The sequence below is a fragment of the Dreissena polymorpha genome, chromosome 12 (genome assembly GCF_020536995.1).
Source record: "Dreissena polymorpha isolate Duluth1 chromosome 12, UMN_Dpol_1.0, whole genome shotgun sequence".
Lineage (NCBI taxonomy): Eukaryota > Metazoa > Mollusca > Bivalvia > Myida > Dreissenidae > Dreissena > Dreissena polymorpha.
The window spans coordinates 60,933,331-60,945,665 of record NC_068366.1 but is presented as its reverse complement, the minus strand read 5'-3'; the positions used below and the strand labels follow the sequence as shown (position 1 = coordinate 60,945,665).

The window sequence follows — 12,335 nt, the reverse complement described above, 5'->3', positions numbered from 1 at the left end:
TTGACAGCCGTATATAATTTATTTTTTAATATAACCTATACTTTGACCCATTTAAATGTATTCGCATGCACTTAGAACTTTATCATTGAGGTATTGTTGGATTGAGTGTTTTTAACACAGACTGCTTACAAGTTGTAGCAAACATAATCATGATATGGTAATGCTACCTCGCTGTGCTCGCATGAATTGACACTCATTGGGAAAAAGGCTGCTAGAACTGTTTCGCATCATTCCAAAATGCCTTTTACATTTTATTTTTCGTTTTTGTATATTTTTTGCAGTGAAGACAGAATCTGTGAATGTGAAAAACTTGCATAGTGTACGTTTCAATTTACGTTAAAGTAATGAATCTTCTTGCGTCAGCTTCGCGAAACGTTAACACGTTGATTGGCACGTCAGTATTACAATGACGTCACGTTGCGGGAAATTAATTGACGGAAACAAATAATGACATCACGTCCGTTATGAAGGAATCATATTGATACGAAGAAGGAATACAAAATGTGAGTACAAAATAATTATTGAGTTGCATTTTAAACAAAAAACGATTTAATTAGCCATGTACATGCAAAATATAAAAAAAACATCGGGTTTATCTTTTATTCAAATTAAAATGGGAATATATATATATATATATATATATATATATATATATATATATATATATATAATTCGAAAGTTTCACTCGTGTTAACAGAGCAAGCGACAATTTAGAAAAAAAAGTTGCAAAACGCACATAGCTTTAAATGATTGTGCAACTCTGCGGAGACCTTATTGTGTTAAATCTATTAATTGAAACGGACTATCTCAAACAATATTGAGTATGCAAAGCCATTTATATTGTGAAGAAGAAATATTCTAAAAACCCTAACAAAATTCATGTCATAAAATGAAGTGAATAAGACTTATGAAAGCCCAAATTTGTGTGTTATTAGGGGCTTATTAGGAATTTAAGGCCAGGGCCGGATTAAACTTTTTAGGGGCCCAAGGCTGTACATTTAACGGGGGCCCCTTCCCTCTGGCCCCCTTCTGTATATTGAAAATCATAATTGATACTACAGCTACAAAGATCAAATTACTTGCATGTGTACACAGTTAAATAGCTAATGATACAATCAAAACACTTACCTTCTATTCGCCTCCAAACTAAGCAACTCTTACAAAGCACGTGGCGGAACGACAAAATCACGACAATGAGGTTGGAGTGGAAGAGTTAGATTGGGGATGAAGAGTTGAAAATAAGGGATTTGAGAATGGGGCCATTTTGTGGGAGAGGGAGGAGATAGGGGGTTGTTAGTATCTAAAGGTCAGAACATAACTGTATGTCTAAGTTGTGCACGTTTTATTTTCATTTATGGGTGTTATTCGTGTCTGTGATCCGAAATATAGAATATTCAAAATCAGTGAGATAACCTCGAGGCTCGTGTCAGTTAACCGATAAGTCAGTGAAATATCCTATATGTTGGCGTGGTTATCTGTCCGTAGACTTATTGAAGAATGGTGCGTGAACAAAATTGTGCAGGTTTAGGGTGCAGAATCAACGGGGTTTCCCGGGTTTTACACATGGGCTGGACAATGTAAACACACCGTTAAGAACTTTATTTTTGCAAATATCTCAAGTTTTCTTGCAGTTTTTGTCGATATCTTAAAATTTAAGAATAAATCCTTGAAAGCATCTGAAATAAGTGACAAAATTTCACGTTTCATAAGCATAACCATGTACATAAATGCAGTAGACATCGAATTTTTGTCTAAGAACAAAGGCTTATTAAATAAAGTAATTCTGATGTGAGGCACACTGCCAAACGCAGAATAAAAAACTGTCTTTTATGCACTAGTTAAAATTCTTAAGAAAAATTGTTTTAAGAAGTAATTGTAGAAAAAGCACCACTTACCGGTGTGTGTAAATCAATTTTACGTTTAATTGGGAACCCCACATAGTCACGTTATCCTGCACCCTGGGTTATAAACATACGGTAAATTGAGCTTGAAAACCTTGATACGGCGTTATTAACATAAGCAAGCCAGTGATTGTCTCCGCTACTATTGGATATACATCAGAGGCCCGATAACACAAAGAAGCAATGTTGTGCTATATATTTTAAGAGGCCTCCCACAAGTGCATCCAGATAGCATAGTTAATCAAGGCGAACGGCCCATATGTTGTCATAACCATACGGGCAAGTCGTATAATAAACAGAGAAACTAATGGCTCTGAATGGATATAGAACACAGAAAGAAAATTGATTGCATAGTAAACCAAAGCAAATGAAACGGTTACAATTGGATATACATCGGGAAACTGGTAAAACCACATTGAAAATTTCTACTGCAATCCCAATAGAGTCCTTAAATGGCGTAATAAAGACAGATCATATATTGAAAAACTGGCCTGTCGTTGGGGGCCCCTTACAAATCGGGGGCCCAAGGCTGCAGCCTTGTTAGCCTAGTGCTTAATCCGGCCCTGTTTAAGGCCAATGAATTCCAAGCTTCAAGAAAGAAAATTTGTATTCTAGCTACTTGACCTAGCTATAAATGTTATTTAATGTCAAGACAAATTGGAAAAAACGCAACAACATAATTATGTTTGCTTACACGGTTTCATTTCCGAAGTTAATATTTTCGAAGGAAATCGCATGTATTTGGGTTTGTTTCTTTTTCAAGATTCATAGAGATGATGGTTATAGACACCGAAAATCGTTCCCATAACTGCGAGCACACATATACAAGTGGCTTGGAAACGGCCGGAAGTCGCGTGAATGACGTCATATTACACGAGAACATGCGCGATCACACAACAGGCTCATTCCACATGACGGAAAGGGACACACATATGGAAACTAAACGCACAAATGAGGAAAATGATTTGCATATAAACTCTAGCAAAGCTTTCGAAAGTTACAATGTTTCCGAGAAAAACCATGAACATGAATTGCAGTCGGTCTCCGAGATAGAATTTGAGGTTGTATTTTACTCGATTGAAAACGCAAGCGAGCCGTGCCTTGCTCTTGTTACATCGCTTCAGGAGTTTCTTAAAACGGCTGATAAAACTATGAAAATTCTGGCCACCAGTGGCCATTACCTACCTGTGCATGTCAACGACTGCCATGGTACTGACGCCATTATGCCATTTCAAAATGACGCTGAAGTAGGAGCCGGAAGCAAGGGTCATGTGTCAGACTCAGCCTTCATCAAGATGCCTGAGCCAATAGCTCCGCTTCGTCGAGTACAGTTTCGATCCCCGCGTGCTTATGTGCCCAGGGAACACAAAATGGTGCCAGAGAAAGGTCGTTGTAAACAGAGTCAGTCTTCTGAGTCGATTGTTCGCCGCTCTGGACCGGCCGGTTCACCATCTAACACACTGTCGAAAGGCAAGCGCAACGATGATAAATATCATTCGTCTAATTACACAGAGCATTCGCGCGGCTATTCAAGACAAACTGCTACCACTGAGCGTCGGTCAAGCATTGACACAAACAAACATACGAAGCACGATTCTAGCAATACGGCAAATACACCTAGGCAGTATTCCTACTGGAAAAGCGAAAACACAGACAGATACCCTTCATGGAAACAGTCTCGATCGCCACAAAAGCGCTTCATTAGTTATCACAGCATGCCCGAGGTGAAGCAAATAACCATCTTGAAAAAGGTCCATGAAGACACCAACATTTTACATGAACCACAAAAATCTTCCCCGGAAACTAATACGGAGACAGTTGAAGAAGCAGTCAGTGAACCAATTTTCTATCCGGAGTTAACGAACCTGCGCGAAGTAGGTAGCTCTGTTTATATCAGCAAGTCTCAAAGCACAGTTCGAGACGGTCCAGCAGACGACACTCGCCGCAGTCGATCAAGCGTGACGTCCACTGATGACGTCAGAGAGGAGCAGAGTAAGCATAAACAGAAACAGGCGCGGAAACGAAGAAGGTCTTTGAAAGACAAGAAACCAGCGAAGTCACAAATGGTGATCCTGCAGAAGACGATAAGCTCTGGTCAGTTGCGGTCAAAAGTCAGCCGCTATAAGACCGAGGGTCTGGTGAACATTAAACTCATCGAGAAGATACACGAGGGAGTCTTCACGGAGAGATTCAGGGTAAATCTTGAGTTTTTGTTGTTTGTTTAACTTTTTGTACTAACACTATAAGATTTTTCTTTCGACATAATACACATGATAAAATAATTGGGCAAGTATTAGTTTGATGAATATTATTAAATAAGTGCTCGTTTAAATAAACTCTCATATGTAAGTTTGCTATGCGATTCATTAACCGGTCACATTTTTTGCTACTGTTGTTTAGTTGCAAGAATGAACTTACAAATCGTAACTTAAGTACGGAATCCCGTTAAGCCATCGCCTTTGTATGGATTTATTTAAAACTCGATACTCGAAAGTGTGATGATGATAACGCAACATCACGACAGTACGATGACAATAACACGACGGTACGATGATACGATGGTGTTAAAACAACAATTCAATGACGAAGACACGATTCTACGACATTACCATGATGGTAATACGATATTACTGCGTGTCATCGCCATGGTACTGCAGTACTTTCATACTTGTTTTTAAGTGCTGACGTGTTTTCAGTTGATCTTAATCTTGCTGTCATGTCGCTGTCTTCGCACTGTTGTATCATCGACATCGTAATGCTATGACAGCGTACTATCGTGTTATCACCATCTTAATGTCGCGTTATTTTATCGTTCTGCCATGTCTTGGTCATCGCACTGTCGTGTTGTCGTCATCGAACCGTCGCGTTTCCGTCGTACTGTCGCATTATCATCATCGTACTGTCGCATTATCATCATCGTACTGTCGCGTTTGCATCATCATAGTGTCGTATTCACAGTTTACGTTATCGTTCTTTCGCAGTATCCTTATCGTACTGTCGAGTATTGAGTGTAAATTCCATGTATAAGCGATTGCAAACTTATAAAAGCCTGTTTGAACGGATCATGGTATAGATAAACTGTTAGACACAATTCTCGCGTGGAACCCTACATTACGGCAGATCTCTTTTCACAGTACAGCTGTCTGATTTTTCATGATTTTAGGCGACCTACCAGAATAAGCAAGTAGTTCTGACAATGATAGCGAAGAAGGATGCATGTCTGATAGACGACATGGAAATGGCGAGACTCGGCAACTGCTATTTCATAGTCGGGTACGTCAAACCTCTGCACGGTTTTATGCATTTAGCCTCCATTGGTATTTAAATGCGTAAAGGTATTCGATTGTTACACCTTACTTGTTTCTTCATATCAAACAGTTAAATCCGTAGCGCCATGTACAACGTGGGTTTTTCCAGTAGTCCATGCAGATTGCATCCAGTACTATGACATTCTCTTTACATGATATTTAGATGGTACATGTATTTGGTTTCATTGTCAGATCGCATTTAAATTTTCAGAATCCCATAAAGTTGCAAGTGTCGGAACCACAGTGGAAATAACTGGTTTATATGATTACAAAGAAGGAACGATCGTGCACTGAAACACATTTTATTTTCATGTTTTTTTTGTACCATAATAATGTTACATGAACAAGATATGTTTGAGCGTCCCGAGTCCGGGTATTTTTCAATTAATACAAAATTTTCGGACACTGTTGAATAGCTAGGGCATAAGTGATTCACTCTCTACATCGTTGTCGCTTGATTATGTCCGTTTGATTGTATGTGTTATTGTTCAATGTAACATTGTTGACCTAAATTAGGTTATCCGCATGCTTTAAAAAAATACGTCTTTCTACATTAGCCAGAGTAAAATCATCAACCGCTAACTTAATGAACCTAATGTAAAATGACGATTGTCATTCACGGGTATGTCCCATTTATTCGTTACAGAGCATAGTAAACAATTCGCGTCGTGTGAAAATGGCTCTTATGCCATATGCGACCCGCGGAGCTTCAGATCCGCCTGCGCATATGTGCAGTCTAGACAGAGGCGGGCAAGGTAGCTCCTTACCAGCCTGTGCAAATGCGCAGGTTGTTCTGGAGCTACGACATAATACCAATTTTCGCATGAAAGAGGGTATGTGTTGCTCTAGGTTTTATCGTAATTTCTTTAACATGTTTAAATTTGTTTAAATATGATTACGAGTGGCGTGACCACGAGTGAAAATAAAAATGTTTTGTAATCAGGAGTGAAATTAAATATGGATCAATCACAAAAAACCGATGAAAGTTATAAATGATACATACTTTGTCTCTTTCATCGGGTTAAGGTTTGGATTACCCTAAAAAAATACAAAGTTATTTTAATAATTTATCTTCCTCACACTTACAAGGATAATGGACGTCATGTCAGCCCCGATAGGTTCGGTCTGGTTCATGAGCCGCTACCACAGCCTGACCACTCTCGAGAAACTGCTCGCGCTGGACCCGGATAGGCACGTGCTCGGCGAGGCACATGCGCAGTTCATCATCGCGGGTGTTTTCATCGGTGTCGACTTCCTGCACACACGTGATATCGTACACGGCAATATACGGCCTTCTAAAGTGCTGTTCAATGACCTGGGATACCCAGTGTTGGTTCGTAGTCTTTAAATAGATGTAGTTTGTAAAGCTTCATGCTTATCAGACCTTTACAGCATTTTATATGTTTGAAATTTGAATGTACTTGCGCTGGTTTTAGTTGTGTTATTGCCATAAGCATAGTTATATTTGAATTAATCAATTAATTTGTTAAATTATTGTCATGTTCGGCGAAAAAAAATTGCTAGTCGCCTTTTTAAATGTACATAATGAATGAAGGTTCACATTAAATGCTCTTGTGTGTAGGATAAGTGTATGGCGACTATTGATTATTCTGCTTAAACGGGAAGAAGTAAGATTATCGGTAATATACGTCTTATTATGACATAAGTGATGTTTCCAACCATCTATGCTCTTCAGATACCATTGCAAAGACATCATGTGAATTATAACATAAAACGAATTGTTCCTGGTAACGCCATATAGGTGTGTCGCCCCACAGAAGTGTTCAGATGCGTCTATGTGAAATCGCGCAACGCATAAACTGGTGGTCATCTTTTTGCAGCAAATTTGAACTGTGCATTTTTGCCCCAAAAAATGCCTTACTCACAGTTTTCAACAAACATTTATACGTTACAATAGTTGCAATAATACAACTCCCAGCTATTGACCCTCCGGGTCGCTGGGATAATACAACTCCCAGCTATTGAGCCTCCGGGTCGCTGGGAGTTGCAACTGGCAACCCGATTTTCCATAGAAACTCGCCGCCCAGAATCCGGGCGCAGTTTAATCGGAAATATTTGCCACATTAACTATTTTTTGGCATAAATATATCCATAATGCGCAAATAAAAACAACTTACATTACATGTTATGCTCGCATAATATTGATATTAATCCAAAGTTGCAAACACGCCAACGGTTCTTTTAAATGTATTTGTTTTTGCAATGGACCTAGCCGAGTATTCCGAGTAATTCCGAGTTCGAAAATACGCTATAGACTATCACTGGAATCCTCGGCGAGATAGATCTCGTGTCTAACCTACCAATCATAATATACCGACTATCTCCGGAACATTCGTAAGATAGATCGAATCGGAAATTTAAAACTTCGGCTTTCGGTTTGAGAACGGTTTTTGTATAAAGTTTGTTTTAAGTATTTCTCCACAATTCCCTCGAAAATTGATATCGGTAATAACAGGTATTGTGTTTGTAACGATGTATTAGGTTGATTGAACTCGATTTTATAGACATACGTGAGACATAATTTTTTGACATGAAAAAATTGGGTAACAAGAAGAACTCTGAGCTGTACGTATGTTCTTATAAAAGCTCAGGGCATTCAAGAAGAACTACGCTGAACAACGGAGACTGTAACAACTCCAGTGATGATAGTGCTGGTAGTCCGATTGCTACATTCTTCTCCTCTTTAACATGTTCGGTGAGATAGAAACACAGGCTCGCTATATTCTTTATTGTTAATATCGTGTACGCAACGTCATTGTACTCTTTCGCCGCATAGATGGGGCCTAGCAAATAACTGCAAATACAAAATGCGAGGGCACACCTTTGCGGCGCCACAGTGCCTCTACGTGTTCAAGTCCATGTAAGCACTGCCTACAGTAAACTCTGATACATGAACCACTCTCTTCCCCACCAGGGCGGCTACATTAAACGGATCGAGGGCCCGGATGTGGATCCTCTGGACGTGCACACGCAGACATACTCTGCTCCGGAGAGATTCCGAGGCAGACGGGGTCCCTACGTTGACGTCTTCAGTATCGGCTGCCTTGCGTACGAAATCATCACCGGCAGGTAAACATTTACAATAGTTTATTACACACCTTATTTTATCTGAATAAAAAAAAGTAAACATAATGTAAGGCATAAACTGCCTGTTCACGAGACTCGATACGTGTGCCAGGGCCGGGGCAGAAAATCCATATCACAAATTAATGTACGCGATCGTAAAACAAATTTGTAATATAATATATCAAGCCAATATCGTTTTTCTACTTCCTGTTGTTCCAAATACCGGTTGATATATTGCACAGTCGATTCCAGGCATCGTCGTTAAGTGAGAATGGCGTTGGAAGTAGTGTCAAAATGGTTGCCACATATTGAACGTTTGGAGTTTTAGCTGAAGGTTTTAGCTATTGTAAACGCCATATCTCCGTCGTCCTTCGTCGTGAATCGTGCGGTGTGCGTTATTTTTATTCGCTCGTGATCACTATTGATGCCATATGTTTTCAAATCTTGATGAAACTTGGTCACGCTAGATGCCATATATTTTCAAATCTTGATGAAACTTGGTCACGCTAGATGCCATGTTTTCAAATCTTGATGAAACTTGGTCACGCTAGATACCATATGTTTTCAAATCTTGATGAAACTTGGTCAGCATGTTTATCTTGACTATATCTAGGTCATGTCAGAAAAAAATAGGCGTCGTGTTACGGACAGTTTATACACCGTTAAAATGCAGAAAATGAATATTACCTGTAATGTCTTCATTCCAAATGCCACAACGGACTTCCTTCTTTACGATAGCCTATGAATCAAGTTTCAATTTTGATATCATCATATCGTCGAACGGCATATATTTGAAGTTTTCTCTAACCCATAGTCATTTCGGTAATAACGAACGAAAAACTACGTCAATTTGATTCGCGAAAAATATTTATTTCATTTTGCAACTTGTTAATGGAAAACTATTACGGTCATAAATATATACGTTGAAATTTGCATACGGTGTCAGTGGGTTCATCGGGAAATGAAAAACAGGTCACGTCATCAAATTATCCAAGAATAAATTCACGAGAAAACGAAAGAAGTCGTAATTACCGTATTATATATTCGTTTTCCGGTACTAATGAAAGAGTAATATACATACACAGATAACTTGTTTAAACACGTACCCCCGGGGGGACTAAATTATAGATATGGGTATGGTTTTGAGCATCTAAATATAGATATGGGTATTGAAATCAGAAATTTGCTTGTATATAAATGCATATAGATTTTTTAAAGTATCGGTATCAAAATGAGTATGATAAATGTCATTCTTGTATATAAATGGGTATCAAAAAGTAAATTTCAGTAGCGGGAAAAATATAATAGCAAATTCAATAAGTATACTGTATTGATATGAAAGAGATTACAATTCTAGTATGAAATGTGTCCACTCTATTAAATTCTGGTATTTAAATGGGTCCAGTTTATCAAACTTTTTTTATTGAAATGGGTCCACTTTCTCAATGCTATCGTATACAAATGGGTATGCTTTAAAAAAAATCGTGTATCAAAATGGGTCTACTTTATTCCGGTATAAAAATGGGTCACATTTCGGAAGTCTCAGCGGGACACCCCTACAATAAAATTTGGGAAGTTACCCCCCCCCCCCCCCCCCCCCCCACCCCCTCCGGGCACGTACCATGGGTCATTTTTACACAAATGGAGGCATTTGTCAAGTTTGTGTTAATATTCATTGCACACTTAAATAATTAAAGATTGTTACACAACTATGGCGTGCTATTTATATGTGTGTTAACAATGACACATCTTTAAAAGTGAACATAGTTTTCTACTTGTCTACTTAGCAAATGTTTTCTGATTTCTAGATACGCGTTTACGGACTGGACCAACAACAGGTTCAAAATCGAGCCCGTGTACAGCCCCGAGTTGTTTTCGTTTGCAGGAGAAGCATTCATTCGCTCATGTTTGCGGTGAGGGAAACATTTACAACTTACAAAATTAAATTTGAGACTTTTATCGCATGTTTCCTAACAAGTAGTCTTAAGCTTTGATCTTCAGAATGGCTAGTTGAACAAACTGCAAAAATACACTGATAGGAAAATTTCAAGAGCCCCGCAGACTCTGATTTGGAAATTCAAGCACCCTGTTAAGGGACTGTTAAATGGCCTGTGGAAAGCACTGTTGTAGTCAAAATTAGCTTCGCTATTGTACGCTATTGTACCTCGAAAGTCACTATTCGCTCATGGCCACAAGTTCTCAATGGTGAAATTTATGTCAGTTATTAATTGTCGCGAAGGATCATTTCGTTGTTCAGTTTTCCCCAAGTACCGCTAATTTAAATGTATCGGTATTCAACACTAACAGTATCCTTGTGTGCGTGCATATGGCTGCAGTATGCCCCTCCTAATTAATTTATCCTCACGAAAGCTGGGACAAATTTTGAAGTAAAGCTGCCATTTTCAGCTATTTAGATTCAACTGAAAGATATTCAGTTCAAGCGTGGTATAGTGATGTGTGTGTGTGTGTGTGGGGGGGGGGGGGGGGGGGGGAGGGGAACGGACAAAACCCAACCTGCCCGGTATGGTGACCACCAACCAGACTCACATGCCCCGGGAGCGGAATTTAAAAACCGGGTCGCTTTGGTGAAAAGTGCGTGTACCAACCACTGCGCGCTGACCGAAGCCAGTATCTTCAATATTTGTTTCCTATTTCAGCTTGAATTCTGAAGACAGATTCGAGATAGGTGTCGACAGACAAAACCTGTACTTGGAGGAGTAAGTACTTACCGAAATGCCCAATACCACATCTCAATACTGGTCTAAAAAAGCGTTAAGCACGTAAAATCATGGTAAAACAGAACACATAAATAGATTGACAAAAATATATAATTTGTAAACACATCAATTTATGTTGAAAGCAGTTTTTTTTTAAATACAAATTCGGTATGCTGTTTTGATTTAAATCATTTTTTACCCCTAACTCCGCGCTATCGAATTTGATGTTGGCGTTTTCTAGGTGGTTCAGCACACTGGACTGGAAGGAATACCGGAAACAGACTCTGAAGTCGCCCATTCCAGAAGTCGTGAGTATGAGTTTGACTCAGAATTCTCTTTCAATCATTACTTTCATACGACTGCGACAAGTACCGATAGTTAGAGCAGAAACGAATTGAGGCAGTAACCTTTCTGGCATAGGGACGAATCCATGACCTTTGACCTTGAATTACGGCATTGACCTTTAAAGGACAAGCATGGGAGTTGTGCGCCACACATTGTCTGGTCAGTTACAAATAAAGGGGTAAAGTGCAATTTTGTAGTTTTTTGTATTCTTTTTCAGTTACAATTGTTAGCGCAAGTTAACAACACCGCAATATTTCTTCGAATTCGGTTTCAGTTACAACTGCTGGCGAACAAAGCCACACTGACGTGGTGGGAGAAGACGATTACCTACCCGTGGGGTCGGGTTATGGACGTCGTTTGCCCATGGGCAGCGTCCCTAGACCTCGCAGACGACGCCTCCCATCTCGCCGCGATGGACGCCTGTATCGTAGAGTGCGCCCGGTAGAAGAGCGCGCAAACCGCAATCAAGCAGTCCGAGCGCACACGGAAAGGCTCGACTTTCAAAAACAATCATGAACTAATAGGTCCGATTGTAATTCAATAGCAAATCAAGTAATTATAGCGATTATAGATGATTGCGTTTTTTATAATACGTATTGTTTTATACTAATATACACACACGTGAGACCTTAAATTGTCAGTAGTTGTCAATAATGTATTAATTATACAAAATCAATGCTACTGTATTGGGTAGAATTACAGAACACCAAAGTAAAACTAATGACAATTTAAGGTCGCACCCATTTTTTACAGATTTGATATGTATGTTACGACTTATTTTGGTACTTTTTTCCACATTTACAATATACACTGCACATTGCAAGAGACGTTTAGTAGTGCATATGTTTATATTATCGAATTCATATACATTATTTTCTGTATACTCCCATTACTTTACTAAGATTTATATATAAATATGTGTTTTACAGATATTTGAACTATCTTATTGTTTAATAAATTAATAAAAAATATCTCGC

The 12,335-nt window shown here is 39.0% G+C and overlaps 1 protein-coding gene across 3 annotated transcripts; it reads left to right on the top strand.

Annotated features, from left to right (window-relative positions):
• The first annotated feature begins 375 nt into the window (after positions 1-375).
• On the top strand, positions 376-12,329 carry LOC127853091 (uncharacterized). Of its 3 annotated transcripts, none has more exons than XM_052387287.1 (9): positions 376-503; positions 2,665-4,096; positions 5,065-5,174; positions 6,299-6,542; positions 8,145-8,299; positions 10,105-10,209; positions 10,954-11,013; positions 11,255-11,321; positions 11,633-12,329. In XM_052387287.1, exons 2-9 carry the CDS (start codon positions 2,675-2,677, stop codon positions 11,801-11,803), a joined length of 2,334 nt encoding a protein of 777 aa, XP_052243247.1. In that variant the 5' UTR covers positions 376-503; positions 2,665-2,674; the 3' UTR covers positions 11,804-12,329. The 3 variants fall into 3 exon arrangements, with proteins under 3 accessions (XP_052243247.1, XP_052243249.1, XP_052243248.1); XM_052387288.1 differs by having other exon boundaries at positions 430-503; positions 2,673-4,096; XM_052387289.1 differs by lacking the exon at positions 10,105-10,209.
• The last annotated feature ends 6 nt before the right edge of the window (positions 12,330-12,335 follow it).